Here is an 18,112-nt window from a genome sequence, read left to right on the forward strand (position 1 = left end):
TTCTAATACCAAATTTACCCTTTTCTTATCTGTTTAGTTCTTATTGTAGTTTGTCTTCGAAAAATCTCTCTTTTATTGAGTTTGAGATCGTGATATGTGATTTCATCAATTGAAAAAGTTTGGGTAACATAAATTTGTTATCCATGTTTGGGTAATGAAGAAAGGAATCACTAGTGGCTTAGCAAGAAAAAGGTTAGATTTTTATGATGTTGGGCTTTTGATTTAATGTGTAAATGAGAATTGGTGTTCTTCATTTTTAAGTTTTAAGCTTGGTTTTGTTAAGGTACAGTGTACGTTTGGCTTTGTTAAGCTTCAAATACTTAAGAAATAAAATTTTTCTTATTTGTTATGATGTGAATAAGATCTAGATAGAAATGTCAAAGATGCAAGAGCTCTTATTGCAACACAAGATCAATTAGAGATGGTTACAGTACTTAATCTTATTGTTGCAGCACTTGCACTTTAGCCTAGATATGAAGTAGCATTGGAACTCAATTCTAGAACACTTCGTTCGAATTAAGGAAGTGGCTAATATGCTTTAGGAATATGTTCTTAGCTATAAAATGGTGTATGATGAAGAATTGACTACTTATTTAGACAATAGTAGTTAACAAGAGATTTCGAGAGAAAGAGTGAAGCTTCTTTCTGAAAATTCTTTCGTCAACCGATTCATCTGATAGACAGTCTTCACTCAAATGCTTTTTTGTTTCTGATATGAAGAAAAAGTTATGGTTGGACTTTGTAAACAATATGATAAAGAAGGTCAATGGGGGTAAATTATTCATCTCAATTTCTTTAGCAATTGTGATTTATGTGGATTGATTTGGAGGATTATTGAAATAAATGGTATCTCACTATCCCTATGCAATGCAGGTATTTGGTATTGGGTGAAGCTTGTTGCTATCTTGGATTAATAGAAGATACAATGGTTCTCCTACAAACAGTAAGCCGCTACAATTCAAAGAGAAATCATATGATGTTATGAAGATATCTTTACCTTGTCTAATGCCGCTTTGTGCAATGACATGAATAACACCACGCTGCCTCCTTCCGAGGCTGCATCAAGTTTCAAAGGGGTATATTATGCCGAGACATTGTTTGTATTTGTGATTCTTCTGAGCATTGGACTATGCGTTGTTGTTGTTCTTTTTTTTTTTTGACAAACCGTAGTTTTACGAAGGATCCATAAGCTAAAAATGGAAGAGCACTCATTAAATGAGTGAGTGATGGTTTGAGTCCATCTAGATCCAATTCTAGCACCTTTTGGTGTAAAAAGGAATAAATAAAACGTCGTTTGATGGTAGTATATGCATAAGAGGCCTCTTTGCATAGATGATCGATAACATTTGTATATGTATTATATTAGGTTTTGTATTAGGTTGAAGACATGTTTTAGATTTGTTTGCACACAAACAATTTTTGCATTAGCAAGTGAGTTAAAAACCAATGATTTTGTGATGGTAAATTATACTTTTTTACCATATATAGATGACATAGGTTTTACGTTTCACAACAACTCATACTGAAGCATGGGATCCTTTTCAATGAACACTAACTTGGTAGTAATAGACAACATAATATTCATGTTGCAGTAAAGTTGACAGTGTAGCATCCATGTTGCAATAGATTTTCCAATGCAACATCCCTGTTGTAGTAATGTGGGAGTTGGCGATTACATTCGCGGATAGTAATATTAATATCTGATTGCAACATCCATGTTGCTGTGGGGGTTCACATGTTCCTTCTAATCTGGCTATTGAGTATTTAAAGAAGTACAACATGTTCCTTGTTAAGTCTCTCCATGCTTCTTCTCTCTCTAGCTTAAATTAGAAGCCCCGCAATGGGTTCATAGCTTTTGCAAGGTTGTGGTAATTGTAAAGGGTGATGTGAGTTTCATAAAAAAAATCATCATGAAGAAAGTGGCTTTGTTAATATATGTGATAATTTGATTACTACGCATTTGAATGCATTTCAGATAAGGAGCCAAAAGTGAGGTCTTGCGTTGCGCCAGTCTTGGATAATCTTTTGCAAGTAAGACTTATTTACCATGGAAACTTGTATGAAATTGTAGGAGTCATCCTCGAGAAAATTGGTGATCCTGATACTTCTATAAAAAATACATTCTTGTTCTTAGATAAGCTAACATCTCTTTTTTAGTTTTATACTAAAAAAAATCAAGCTTTTAATTTGTTTTTCTAATACCACGCTTACAAGTACCTTCCTCATGCACAAATTGTCATTTGTAGAATGTCTCATGTTTGGAGCCCTTAATACTGCAATTGATTCTGTCACCATTTTAATCCATATCTCTGCGACAAACTTTCTACTAAGTATGTCCATTAGTGTGAGTATAATAAAATGACTTGTATGCTCAAACTGGAAGAGCGCTCATTAAGTGTGAGGGTGATGGTTCGAATCCATATGGATCAATAATAAAATGACTTCGTATGCTCGTAAATGGAAGAGCTTTCATTAAGTGTGAGGGTGATGGTTCGAATCCATATTCGTCTTGATGGTAGTATATGTACAGTCGATAGTATTTGTATGTGTTATGATCGAAATTTGTAGTCACAAATAAATGTAGTCAATAGAATCTATGTTGTTTTTGTGTATTTTTTAGTCATTGATATAATACTTCGGTTAATTTCTAAACTTGAAGAACATTGCATTGTTTATCTTAGTTATGTGACAAAAGACCTCGACATCAAGTGTAATGTAAGAATGCGACCTTATGACTTGAGTCTAGTGTTGCAGTGAGAGCATGGACCAAAATATCGCCGATATATCCGATATATCGCCGATATATATCGGTATTTTGGTACACCGACATCGATATTTCCGACATATATCCACCGAATATAGAATTCTTTTTTTCCGATATATATATATCGAATTTCCGATATGAAACTTTATATCGCCCGATATAATCGATATTTCCGATATAATCGATATATATCGGTTGACTTTTTGACCATTTTAAAATATAAATCCGATATTTCCAATATATTTCCGATATATATCCGATATTTCCGATATTATATTTCGATATATCCGATATTTCCGATATTTTAAATAGTTTGGGTTTGTTACCAAAAAAATGGATATATCCGAAATATCCGATATATCCGATATATATCGGTTTTTGGGTACACCGATATATTCATCGATATCGATATTTTGGGCCTTGAGTGAGAGTACGTTGACAGTGCAACATTCATGTTGCAATGGGAGTTCACAGTGGTTGTTGCAATAGTAATAGACAATGCAACATCTATGTTGCGATTGAGTTGACATTGTAACATTCATTTGTAGTAGTAGAGTTGCCGGGCAACATCCATATCGATAATAATAAAATGTCGCAACATCCATTTTGCATTAGAGTTGATGAAGTCAACATTCATGTTGTTGTGCGATTACCATTTTGCAACATTTATGTTGCGATAGTAATAGTCGATCTGCAACATCCATGGTGTTGTAGAAGAAGTTAATAAAGCAGGCCCAAAATATCGATATCGATGAATATATCGGTGTACCCAAAACCGATATATATCGGATATATCGGATATTTCGGATATATCCATTTTTGGTAACCCGGTCCAAACTATTTAAAATATCGAAATATCGGATATATCGGATATATATCGAAATATCGGATTTATATTTTAAATGGTCAAAAAGTCAATCGATATATATCGATTATATCGAAATATCGATTATATCGGCGATATAAAGTTTCATATCGAAATTCGATATATATCGAATCTATATTCGGTGGATATATGTCGGAAATATCGATGTCGATTAAAATACCGATATATATCGGCGATATATCGGATATATCGGCGATATTTTGGTCCATGGTTAATAGTGCAACATCTATATCACAATGGGGAGTTGATAATGGTTGTTGCGGCATGGACCAAAATATCGCCGATATATCCGATATATCGCCGATATATATCGGTATTTTGGTACAATCGACATCGATATTCCGGCATATATATATCCAAAATATAAATTTTTTTCGATATATATCGAATTTTCGATATGAAACTTTATATCGCCGATATAATCGATATTTCGATATAAATCGATATATATCGGTTGACTTTTGACCATTTTAAAATATAAACCGATATTTCCAATATATTTCCGATATATATCCGATATTTCCGATATTATATTTAGATATATCCGGATATTTCCGATATTTTAAATAGTTTGAATTTGGTTACCAAAAAATGGATATATCCGAAATATCCGATATATCCGATATATATCGGTTTTAGGTAACCGATATATTCATCGATATCGATATTTTGGGCCTTGTGTTGCAGTAGTAATAGATGCGGTCAATATCCATGTTGCCGTAGAGTTGATGATCACAATATTCATTCGCGATGGTTGTTGAAGTAGTAATAGATAGTCGCGAGATCCATGTCTGCAAAGATATAGTTAACAATATAACATTAAATGCTGCGGTGGGAGTTAGCGGTGGTTGTTGTAATATTAATAGAATTATCTGGCATCAATGTTGTAGTGTTTGAGAAAATTTCGGAGAGAAATCAATAGGAAATTTTAAGAACAAAATTACCAATTGAAATTTCACAAAATTTCAAGACAAAGTTCACAAGAGAGAAAGTTAAAGCGGGTTTCATATTTGGCGTTATTTGTTTTGTCTTAAAGGGCAAAGTGGTAATCTAACTCAAAAGTCAACCGGATGGGCTTTTACACATAAATAAAAACCGGTGTCTTTTTATCCATAATTAAATCGAACTGGGGCTTTAGGCCCAAACTCTGTTATTTTTTATTATATAATTATTAATTTATTTTTAAGTCACTTAACTATAAATAATAATATAAAAAATATTATAATATAAAAAAAAATAAAAAATAAAAAATAAAAAAAATAAAAAAAAGAATAATATGAAATGAAATGAAAAAAAAAAATTGAGGTGGAAATGCCGAAGTTGGTAGAAAATCTTCGATGTGACATACATGCCGGAAAATACAAATAAAACGAAATTGAAAAAAAATAATGACACATCATCACTTAACCGACGGATCCTAACGAATTGCTATTTTTGTGAAATCGGGCATAAGATATCGTTGATACGTTTGTGAAAAAAAATTCTATGTTGATATAAGTGTTAATAGGACCTAAGTACGTTGCATATTTCTGTATTTAAGCCGCTCAAACATCTATAAGTAGAGAGAGATGAACTACGTAAGGCTTGATTCAAGTTGACCGAAAAAACTTGATACGTAGGCTCTTAACCACAAGAAAGAGTGCAATCATTCCCTATCAACCTCACCATCAGGTCGTAGATACAAATCCACACCTCTACAGGTGGTGATGTTGGCACCCCCTTATTACATACTATGTTACGTTAATTTTTTTGTTTGACATAAAAGTCCATGTTTGTTAGTGATTGCACCCACTTTACCAAGTAGATTTTTTCCCTCTCTATGCCACATAAAGATACCCAAAAAAAAAAGAGAATGTATTATTTTTCTTTTTTTGTTTAAATATATCCAACAACACCCTTTTTTTTTTTTTTTGTTTTTTAGGAGTTTACATCTTACTAAGGTTATAGCTTGTGAATTGCTCTATTTTTAGGATACATTATGGGTATATATTATAAACTATGGCAGGCTCATGTATGATAGATTTAATGTACTATAAATGGGATAAATGATTGCCTTTGTTCATGATAGGAAAAAAAAAAAAAAAGAAGAAGAAGGTGGGTTTTTTTATTAAGTGGGTGCAAACCTTTAACCAGGTGGATTTAGTCATAAAAGTGGGTGTAGTGCATAATAAGGGTGTTGCCAATATCACCACTCTTATTAGAAGGAAATTCATAATCTTAATAAGTATGGATTCGAGGTTTGATTCATTTAATTCATAGTAATTACCAATTGTACCAATAAAAAAAATAATAATTACCAGTTGGCAGAGTTTTTGTCATGCATATGTTGCAATATGATAGATAACTTATTCTTGTCATTGAACAGAATTATAGTACGTGGAGTCTGTTTTTGCTGCATAATATGTAAATCATTTTGAGAATGGGAAATTGTGCAAGTGGACACAAATCACACAATAATCTACTGAAGATATAAAATAAATAAATAAAAATTGGAAAGATTTTCAATACAATTCAACAAAAATGTGCAATTGATCTGATGTACAATTCGATATTCTGAATATTAATTGTGAAGTAAATAATGGAATTGACACAATGTAGTAGAAGAACTGAAGAAGGCTAGCTAGAAGCTATAAACTCTCTGAAATTTTCTTAATTTGACTCTAAATTGCGACATGAAGTGGTGAACTAGTGATATAGAGGCCAAGTACAAAGTTTAGCAGCTATCAAAGGCACATTAAGACAAAGACTGACTACCAGTGATCGTTTTTTTTTTGGTAACCAACTACTACCAGGCTACCAGCGATCTAGAAGCTGATTAAATTCGTTTTTGTTTTTTCTCCAAAGACGTCCATTTAGCTGAGCTCATATCAGCCCATCTTATTTTCTCCTAGATGGTTCTTAACTTCTTATCCAGAATTCTTGGCTGTCATCTAGAACTCCAAGTCACGTACCCAAAATTGACTCCACTCTCTTCAACACCAAGAAAGCGAGACCCACAGTATTATCTGTTTGAAGTTTGAACAAAATTCAGATTCTAGCGAACTGGACAAGTTGGTATTGTGCATTTATCAAAAGACATCTTGCTGGTTTGGACTTAATTTATACCATGTGACTTTCTGAGTGAACTAGCTCCTCACTCTATTTCTGAAAGAGGCGACCTTACCGAATAGTCAATACATGTACATATCATGTCGTAGGAACACAATTCATCATCAATGTACCAAAGTCAACAAATAGATCGATTATTGGACTTGAGGCGAAGAAACTATTTGCGCGTTAACCATTATTTCTTAGCTGTCTGAGAATTTTAGGAGATGCATGCAAAGACGGCAGATTGAGCTAGGCCGCAGTCACATTAGTACATACCTCTCTCGGGGATTTTATTCTTTGCATAGTTTTCGCAATTCGTACTTCCCCTACATCATGTGTACTCTTGTACAGTTGTACATGATTATTTAAGAGTTTTACTAATTAGGCTTTTGGGAGTGATAGGAGAAGGAAAAAAAAAGCGTTTGGGCACGTTGACTCTAAGACTTGGTCCTGGTTTTGGGAATGTGAATTCATTCTTATCAATGATCGTGGTTCTGAATATGCATGAGGTATTTCTACGGCCAAGGTTGTGGTGTTAAGGTTCAAATAAGAAGATTTCTGAAACTGGAAGTTCAAGAATCAAGATACATCAACCATACCCAAATTGTAACAATTTCTGATATCGAAAAAAAGATACATGCCACTTAATTGTATATGGAATTATGGATGTAAACTAAATTAAAAAGCTAGGCTCGTGTAGACCAGCAGACGAAAACCTACCCTAGTGAGCATGTCTTCCATCTTCATAATGTATGCAATTGCGTGTCTTTCTTGTTCCCGAAATCAAGAGGATGAAGGTGACCGTAACAAGCTGAAGATGGGGAAAATTCCATTTCAAACTAGTTCACTTGTCAAAAGTTAAAATTCCAATGATTTTTGCATTGTAGTGGTATAATAGACCACATACTGACATACCCAAATCAAATAATGCTTGTCTTACAAGGAATGAATTGATTTAGGTTGTATCACCAAATAATGAACGTGGAAATTGTTGATTCCTTCGGAGAGAAAAAGGAAGAAAAAGTATAAAACTACATATGCCACACAACCTAGCTAACTAGTAACTACGACATATACCACGAAGAAATAATTTTTCCAAAAAATGTTGAACTCAGTATCATTTCCTCTTATGTATCATGCCAACAATATACTTTTTCCAATATTTTTAAGCAACCTAACTAGTAACTACCGCATATACACAATTATCATTTTTTTCAAAAAACCTTAAAGACTATATATATACTGAAAGATTCTAAAGAATTAGGAGATCAATTGCTTTACATTTGTGTATATGCTCCTTAGAACTTCAATTTTGAGCATAATGTTTTGTTTGTGGATACTGATGGTATGTCACAAGTCACAACGGCAGTTGGGACGTGGGATGGCTCGATGCAAGTTGAGGCCTAAGGTGAAAACTATAACTTGGGAGTAGTGGTGAAAACTGGACGGTAATGCCCGGGCTATAGATGTATATATCAGGTTGGAAAACAGGTATTGACTATGTATAAGTACAGGGTCGAGCGCCCCTTAATATACCTTAGTGAAGGGGCGCACGCCCCCTAGCCTTCATTAGTAGAGTTGCTTCAGGAAGGGCGAACATCAGTACTGGAAGTTGATTATTCACAAGGGGCGCACGCCTCCTAGTTTCTACACAGCCAAACTTTCAGTTTCTCACATATATTTTGGCATGATTTGAAATTTCGGTGACACCGAAATTCCAGTTACTATATAAAAGAAATTAGAGTTTTGACCCAAAACTAAGCTAATTAGTGAGAAGAAAAGAGAGATTTGAGAGAGCATTCTTTGTGAGTGATTGAGAGTTGTGTACAATCAAAACAAATTCTCTTGTAATCTTCTTGTTCATCTAGTAGAACCACTGATCTCGTCGTGTGGATGTAGGTGTTAAATTTCATGTTAGTGGTGATGCTAGGAAAGTTGTGACATTGATATATTGAGAGAAACCAAGAAGAAGAACAATAGAGAATAATAGAGATTGATTGATTGAGAGAGAGAGAGATTGACTAGGGTTAGAGTGATTGTGTTAGTTATTGTTCTCTATTTAGAGTTATATATTTACACTAACCTACCTTGGGTGTGAAGTAAAACCCAAAACATGATAGTGGAAATTACTAGATATGGATGTCCGTACTTATGGAAATATGGGACTTTACATATAAGACATATTCTATTACTCCCCCTTAAGCTGTAATGCCGCAAACTTGCAAATTATAGTTTGAATGGCAAAAAGAAAAGATAAAAATATAGCTCTCCCTTTTGCATAGAACTGCCTTTAGTAGAATAACTCAAACAACTGTTGAGACGAGACATTCTGGAAAGTGAAACTGTCGGTGTAGACAATGGCCTAACCTAAAAGCTGAATTTGTACCACAGGCACAAACTAGAAACAGAACACCTGTGTGATGACTGCAAGCTGAGAGATGAATCTAAATAGTGTAGTGATTGATGTGACTGCAACCTGAGAGATTAATAGAAAACTCGTGTTTTTTAGCCAAAGAGCTCAACAAGAGATAGTAAGAGTCAATGAAACACCTGAGTACCGGGCACCACTGCGGCATAAAAGGAATCAAACCCTGAAAAGCTGAACCATCAACGACAGCAACATATAATAAGCTCCTCAATAAGAAGGCTAAAACATAAAGTCGGTGAAACACTATAAAACTCAAAACCATGATATGAAAGGGAGTCAAACCCTTATAAAGGAAAGAACTTATCAACCAACCAATAATTATGAATTCTACCACATATTAATTGATTAGCTTCCAAATACAAAAGTATTAGAGACCAATTTGTAAGAATGTGAGTTTAAGATGATCAATGGTTTGGGGTGAAACATGGAAGCAGTACGTGAGAGAGAGACGTTCATAAAGAGATGATTGATATAGAAATTGATAAATTTGTCTTTAATTAACTTGAGAAGATTAACTTGAGAAGAAGTGGGAAAGGCGCCATCAAATATGGAGATTTTTCTTGGGATTTACTATTTTCATTTAATCTTTCCAATTAAGAGATTTAACTAGATGAGGACACTCCCGCAAAAAATGAGACTAGTACGCGTTTGGTCATTAGATTTGTCATATAGTTTTGAGATGCAAATAATGTAGTGGACTATTGGATATTATTTCCTTTAAACCAATTCAATTCCTGAAATTTAGTGAGGTGGGGAGAAATATATGGAGAAAACAAATTGATGACATTATCGTTTTGTGTTTTTTTTTTGCTTTTTAAAAAATGGTAATATCAAACATGTGCAAGGACAAACAAGGAAATTTGAGCCCTTCCAAATTTGAGGCCTTAGGTGGCTGCCTAAGTCGCCTAATGGATGAGCCGGCATTGCACGCATACATCTCCAGAACAACCTTAACAAAACCATCTAACCCTACATATTCCAAATACTCCCATAAATGAAGCATTGACAAATGCTAGATCACTTGAGTACCAAACTAATATCAACTAAATAAACTAAACAAATAAAAATATCTCTAATATGGCAATCGGGTGGATACAAACACAACTAGAAATAATGACACTCATAGCAATAAATATTTAAGTTATAGTAAAACTTACTCTCAGTGCAATTCCTACATCTGTCTATTCGTAACCAAATGACAAACGTAAAATATTAAACCTGAATCACTTAATATCAATTCTTCTAAGCAAAATATATGAGGAGCCAATATTAAACAGATCACACTAAGAACGCTCTAACATATATAATTACGAAATAAAACAGCGATCAAACATTAGAAACAAATAACTCTACGAGGTGGGTATGTACCTTTGGAAGCGGCTGTGTCAGGTGACTGCCTACGTACCCTTTCAGGGATCAAGCCATACGTAGTTCTTCCTTAGAACTCAACAGTTTAACATTGGAATACTAGGTCACTTGCCTATTCAATGCCAAGAATAAAATTTAACAATAGTCATGCACAAATTAAAACCTTAACTATAAAAGCCATAAACATCGAACTATAATCTCTTGCACATACCATTAGAACATGAAAAACCAAACTATGGGATGATTAACACAACTAAATAAACAACCCATCACTTATACAGCCACCACTCGACTCAAACAATTCATCGTACCAATCAAATTGATTTTAGTGGTTAGCTACATGCATTTCAAACATGTCACACACCATATCGATAATGATAACTATGAATAGAATACCAAAAGATGTTTATCTAACAAGCATGTTGCAACAAACAGTAATCATTACATATATTTATACTCATAGAAATTTCAACTTCTAATTAAACTTAAGAGGATTTATGATAGAGATTACTTAGCTTAACTCATGTGGTGTTTAATTACTCCAATTTCATGAAATTCCTTAGAATTCGCTTCCAATTCAACACCCCACTAAAAACCCTAACTTGTATTGTATGAGGTGGATGAGTGTACCCTCAAAATTATGAGAGGGAGACTAAGGAAGAGAAACCCCCAAATTTCGGAGAGAGACCGAGAGACCAAGACCGAGAAAGAGAGAGAAGACCGAAAGTCTTCTACCTTTATTTTCTGTTTTTCCTCGCCCTTATCCCCTCATTCCTTGCCATCCATCTGCCTTAGGCCCAAAAGCCCAACTCATCCTAAGGCCCAACAAAAAATGGGGTTTTACATACTTCTACCCTTAAAAGAATTTTGTCCTGAAATTCAACTAACTTCGGATTACCAAATGTGACATGCAACAATAGCTTCAACAGAACTACACGTGTGTACAGTTCAGCCAGTGTTTTAGGGTTATCCTTCATGAGCAACCTGGACAGATCAGTGTTCTTCCTAATTGCTTTGGTGAAGGCCACTATGGCAAACGACTCCTTGAGGCCGCTCTCCATGGACAGTAGCTCTGTCTTGAAACGTCCTAGGAAGGTGCGAATTGGTTCATCACTCTTCTTAGACAATTGGAAGAGTGAATTGAGGTCGGCTGTCTTATGTCTGTTGTGGACGTACTGGCTGACGAACTGGTCAATTAGTTTTTCGAAACTGTCAATTGAGTTCGGTCCTAGCGAGTATAACCAATCGAGAGCTCCATCTTGTAAGCTTGCTAGAAACAAAGCGGCCGCTAGGTGGTGGTCTCCTCGCCCTTTGTAGAGTGCAAGCTCTCAATATAGCGAGCTCACGTCTTTAAATAGGGCATGTCTTTGCCATTGTACATTCTTGAACCGAAACCGAAAGTGAAATCTTGGGGGGAGGGTTTATTGAGTACCTTAGTTGTGAAGGGGGACGCTCGGTACGTCTTCAACATCTTTTGAACGACCTGAGTGGCGTCCTTTTTGACAGTACTTTGTTCGATCCGCTGAGAGAGACTGTTGATTTGTTGGTTGACCTTGTTAATTCCATCCTCATCGGTGATTCCATTCGGGTTCTGGGACTCGACCTGGGTTTTTAATGCTATGTTCTCCTGCCGGAGTAGGGTGATGCTATTGTTCATGGCTTCCATCTAGGTGGCCATAATCTTCAGTTGATCCTAGAGGCTTTCCATGCTTCGTGGACTTGAGATTTGTTTGAAGGTTTTTTGGTTGAAGGGTTGTGAACTCAAGAAATCTCCCTTTATAAATGTAGGCAATAATTGGAGAGAAAGGTGTTTGTGGGATTAAATTGACCGAGTTCGTTTGGACGAACTGCCTACATATCAAGTTCTCTCTGGGGGGGGAGGGAGACTTGAATCAGGTCAGATGTAGTTCTTCATCCTCTTTATATAGGTAAGGTGCCCACGCCTCTTGCTTTCAAGTCAGATCTAGGTCTTCAGGTCACTTGCGAGCCTTGATGGTGAGTTAATGACATTTATTGTTAAGCGTGCCTGAAGTCTCGGTCTTGATAGTTGTAATAAAGACATCGTTACGAGCCGTTGTGGATGAGAGGATTGAGCGCTATGGAGGTCGTTTCTAGGGTGAGATCGTTTACTCGACTTGAGCCACTTAGAAGCGAGCTCGCAGGATGAGTATGTGAGATCGGTTTCTTGCCTGAGTTGAATCACTATGAAGCGAGCTCTGAGGACGAGGATATGAGGTCGGTTGGTAACTCTGTATATGCTGAACATGTGTGCGGTATTTATTGGATGTGAATATTACTCCCTCACAATATATATGCAAGTAATTCAGAAAAACCTTACCGGCCTCCATGGTTGATTTCCCAAAATAAATGTCACTAAATTTTACAGTTTACATCAACACTTTACATATCAACATTATTATTTTATATAATTATCGTGTGTTAGGGTTTAATATTTCAAAAGTTCCGGCATCCATTTTTGTTGTTGTCGTTGACTTTCGAATCTGCTTTACACTCTTCTATGTCTCGGCCAGATATGTTGAGATTTCAATACTCGGCATCGAGATTTTGGACTATGATTGTTATAAAATGAATGTGTAGATGTAACATGTAACTATCCCCGGTAGTATGACTTTAATATGGTTAGAGAGATTCGAGGCTATATAAAGGGATCGGACACACTTCATGAAAGTAAGCAAACCAACAGCGGCTACCTTGTGAACCATATTCTTGGTTGGGAGCCTAGACATTGAGATTGTTTCATAAAATGGAAGAAGCTCGTAGTGAGTTCACACAAGATGGTACTGTTGATCTCAAAGGCAACCCTGTCCTTAGATCCAAAAGAGGTGGATGGAAGGCTTGCGCCTTTGTTGTTGGTATGTGCATCCCTCTCTCTCTCTCCTTTCTTTTGTGACTGCATGTCTGGGTCCACAACTCCACATACTAGTCCTTCTGTCCAATGGGATCTTCCACAAAATGGTTCTTTTTTTGGTTCATGAAGCCTTTTGAACTTTTAAGGACAACTAATCATCTAGCTTCTTTCTTCTATAGTCACTGTGGAAGTACTATGGCCTGGAGTACTTGTTAAGTTCTAGTTGCAATTTGGGAGGGTGAAATATGTTGGAAGTAATGGATCTCAATGACTTGCGGGCATACTTATTTTGTTAGAAACTGGATTATTGATTTAGTTTACATTCTTATTTGGATAGTACGTGTCTGTCGAAATTATGTTTAGCTTCTAAAAAATGTAACAACAACAATGGACTAACGAGAACTGTTTGGTGGAAGATGGGTTGATCACCGTTTTTCCGCCATTTTAAGTGATGTTAGGTACCATGAGAAAATTGACTTGTTCAAAACGTGAAGTCTAGTGTGGTCTATCTGCTATGTTGTTGTAGGTGTATATGATTGTATGAAGGAAATATGACATACGTACACATGATACACATAGACACATAGTCCATACTCCTTTGACCAATCTCTCTCTCTCCCTAATAGCTAATATGTTTTTAGAGCTGATTCTTATCTGGGAAGATTATCTTCACGTGAGGACATATTTTATCTTTTCAGAAAATCATATATATGACATATAAATCTCGACGAAAAAACAAATAATAAAATAAAAACAAACTAGAATGGGTATGATGATATCTAATTTTATTGTACTAATCACCTAACGTGTCTCTGTCTTTTTCCCTTGAAAGGCCGGTAATGTACGCAAACTCTAGAAGCTTTTAGACTTTTAGTATGACAACGCAAGTATGTAAATTGCACATGAGAGAAATGGTAATGACCGCTGATGGTACATGTCCTTGAACATTCATCCATAAGCCATAAGCTTTACTGTGACAGCTGATGCTACATGTCCTTGAACATTCATCCATAAGCTTTACTGTCATAGAGCTAATCATTTTCATTAACAGATTACTCTATTTGTTATATTCAGTCTGAACTTGTTTTATCGTCAAAGTGGAATTTAGTGATTGGCCCCAAGAAGGAAATATCACATTTTCGGGTCTTTTAAACTACGCCAAAAACATCCCTATCTCTTATTAATACAGCCCCATAACTTTCATTTATGACAAAATTTGCATTCAAATTTGCATTCATGAATCATGAGTGACCAATTTTTTTATTTCTTTGTTCCTTATTAATACAGTATATGAGGTATTTGAGCGCATGGCCTACTATGGTATATCATCGAATTTGGTACTTTACTTGACAACTAAACTTCATCAAGGAACCGTTGCTTCATCGAACCATGTGACCAACTGGGTTGGAACGGTATGGATGACGCCGATCATAGGCGCATACATTGCTGATGCACATCTTGGTAGATATTGGACGTTTGTCATTGCATCGGCTATCTACCTCTCTGTAAGTCTTCTACGGATGATCACATGGTTAATAGTTATTTTGGTCTTTGGCCAGTCAACTTAACCTCAGTCAAGTCATTGTGGTTTTCTTTTCTACTCCATTTTTTATTCCAGTTTCTTTGTATTCCACTTGTTCAAGTGGGACTCATACGTTTAAGAAGTTGATTGGATTTTAGTTTATAGATTCTTGAACCACCCTCATACATACAGATCAACTCTGGTTTAAGAAATGATTAACATGTTTGTTATCCCAACTTTCTATATATATTTGAAACTTGTTGGGATAATAATAACAAGTTGACTCGTGATCAGTTTATGAAGTAGAGTAATATATATTGGATTTTAGTTCATAGATTCTTGAACCACCTCATACAATATCATATACAAATCAAATCTGGATTAAGAAATGATAAACATGTTTGTTGTCCCAATTTTCTCCTTTTGAAACTTGTTAAGATCATAACAGGGAATTGTGGTCCCCCCCCCTTTCTTTCTTTCTTTCTTTCTTTTTTAAACTCAAGAGTCATATGTTCATGCATTAGAATAGTGAACTTATACATTGATGTTGAAGTTCTTATAGAAAAATTGATGTCCTTTTCCATAAGAACAAAGTTTAGAGTCAGTTGTCATTAATCTAATTATACATAAATTAACGCGTTGTAATATGTCCAGCAAGATGAATACATATAGAATACGACTAGTTGGATTATATTATCTAACAAGTAGTGGTACTTAGTTTTCCAATTGAAGTCCTCAATTGATGCTTTCAAGTTATTAGCATCAGATCTACAAATGTGGTTTCTGTTTTATGTATACGTGTCACTGCACCTTTATATTCGTATTAAAGAAATCCCACTTTTAAGTAATCATATATCATGGATTTGAGGTAATTAAATTACTGGCGTAGCTTTACTGCTTTACTGAATTAATGAGAGTGATTAGTGTAGTTCCATTTCCTTCCGTATATGCTGGCCGGGAATGATTCAGGACTTAGAGATGATCACCCTCCAAAGCGAAAAAGAATAAAAAGTAAAAAAAAAATGAGAGTATGTTGTTTATTTTGTGGGCAAGTGCATCAGGAATCAGAAAAATAACAGCCCTGGTGTTTGCTGGAAAATCCAGTTATCGATATTGCACCTTCATTATTTTGGGGGAGCTTTCTTCGTATTACCTTCTCCTGTTTTTGTCAAAAAATCATACACTTCACCTCTTGTCGGAGCATAGTTAGCTTCACATTCTCACTTGGTAATGCTAATAGGAACTTGGTTTAAGCCTACTTGATATGCATGGTACCCTTAACAAAATTCATATTTTAATTATGACCACAGGGAATGTGTCTGCTAACAATAACAGTTTCAATCCCAGCCTTAAGAGCTCCACCTTGTAAGCAAGTTGACGTAGCGGATTGTAAGCAAGCATCGACATTACAATTGGCTGTGTTCTATGCAGCATTGTACATTTTGGCAATAGGCACAGGAGGGACCAAGCCAAACATTTCGACTATTGGTGCAGACCAATTCGATGAATTTGACACCAAAGAAAAGGCTCATAAGTTATCCTTCTTCAATTGGTGGATGTTTAGTATCTTCTTTGGAACACTCTTTGCAAACACATTCCTCGTGTACATACAAGACAATGTAGGTTGGAGTGTTGGCTATGGACTCCCAACAGCTGGTCTAGCGATATCGGTAGTCATCTTTTTAGTTGGAACGCCATTCTACAGGCACAAGGTACCATCAGGGAGTCCTTTCACTAGGATGTCTAGAGTGTTGGTTGCTGCTATAAGGAAATGGAGTGTACCCGTTCCAAGTGATCCTAAAGAACTTTATGAGCTTGACTTGATGGAATACACTAAAAAGGGGAAGTACAGGATTGACTCCACACCCTCTTTAAGGTTAGTTACTTATTAGCTTATAAAAGATGACAAATTAACAAATACAATAGATGCAAAGCAACTCTAAATAAGTAGAGTCGACTTGGATCCAGTGAGATATAGCACTCAACAACTTTTCTAGTCATTTGTTCTTATTCAAGTCAAACACAATGGTGTCCAGTAATACACACACACACACACACACACTAAGTTGAGATTGTAATTAATTAAATTAAGGGTACCCTTAAATTAAAGAAAAAAGAATTATGACTCTTGAATTAGTGGTTACTAACAATGTATATCCATGCAGGTTCCTGAACAAAGCTGCTGTTAAAACAGATTCAAAAGATCCATGGATGCTAAGTTCAGTAACCCAAGTAGAGGAGACGAAACAAATGCTTCGTATGATTCCAATCTTGATAGCAACATTTGTGCCAAGCACAATGTTAGCTCAGATTAACACTCTTTTTGTCAAGCAAGGTACCACTCTTAATAGAAGGATAAACAATTTCATGATCCCTCCTGCCAGCTTAGCTGGATTCGTGACGTTAGCGATGCTTATATCTGTGGTTTTATATGATCTCGTCTTTGTAAAGATTATGAGGAAATGGACCAAGAATCCTCGAGGTATAACACTTCTCCAAAGAATGGGAATCGGACTTGTTCTTCATATCGTGATCATGGTAATTGCATCTGGTACAGAGATGAGGAGACTTAGTGTGGCTAAAGATCATGGGCTTGTGGAGAACAAAGGGGACAGTTCCTCTTAGTATTATGATATTACTCCCTCAATTTGTGCTTATGGGGGTAGCTGATGCATTTCTAGAGGTTGCGAAGATTGAATTCTTCTACGACCAAGCACCTGAAAACATGAAGAGTCTTGGGACTTCTTATTCGATGACTAGTCTTGGAATAGGAAACTTCCTCAGCAGTTTCCTACTGTCGACAGTATCTGATATCACCAAGAGGCACCATCACAAAGGATGGATTCTAAACAACCTCAATGATTCTCACCTCGATTACTATTATGCATTCTTTGCAGTCTTAAACGTATTGAATCTCATTTTCTTCATGGTGGTCTGTAGGTTCTATATTTATAGAGCAGAGGTCTCCGATTCAATGAAAGTTCTCACAGAAAAACAAAAGACGGTAAAGTTAAAGGATACTAACCAAATGTCCATGTAATTAATTTGACTGTCAGAATTGATAAAATACTTTCTTCGAAGGTGAAAAAAATAATATTTAAGAGTTGAATCCAATATCTGGATGAATAGGATCCTTTGTTTTTTCTGTTATAGATAATTGATGTAGTGATGGTATGTAGTATGAA

The 18,112-nt window shown here is 35.6% G+C and overlaps 1 protein-coding gene and 1 long non-coding RNA gene across 2 annotated transcripts; both read left to right on the forward strand.

The window, feature by feature from the left end:
- The first annotated feature begins 554 nt into the window (after nt 1-554).
- On the forward strand, nt 555-1,377 carry LOC147506081 (uncharacterized). Its single transcript, XR_015220734.1, has 2 exons — nt 555-772; nt 874-1,377. It is a non-coding gene; the product is annotated as an uncharacterized LOC147506081 (long non-coding RNA).
- Nucleotides 1,378-13,149: 11,772 nt separating this feature from the next.
- LOC147506082 (protein NRT1/ PTR FAMILY 5.2-like) lies at nt 13,150-18,041 on the forward strand. Its single transcript, XM_086558393.1, is given in 5 exon segments — nt 13,150-13,409; nt 14,693-14,910; nt 16,238-16,803; nt 17,093-17,531; nt 17,533-18,041. Coding segments are annotated over 5 exon segments (1,767 nt in total). The 5' UTR covers nt 13,150-13,300; the 3' UTR covers nt 17,968-18,041.
- Nucleotides 18,042-18,112: the final 71 nt, after the last annotated feature.

Source organism: Coptis chinensis, chromosome 4, assembly GCF_015680905.1.
Source record: "Coptis chinensis isolate HL-2020 chromosome 4, ASM1568090v1, whole genome shotgun sequence".
NCBI lineage: Eukaryota > Viridiplantae > Streptophyta > Magnoliopsida > Ranunculales > Ranunculaceae > Coptis > Coptis chinensis.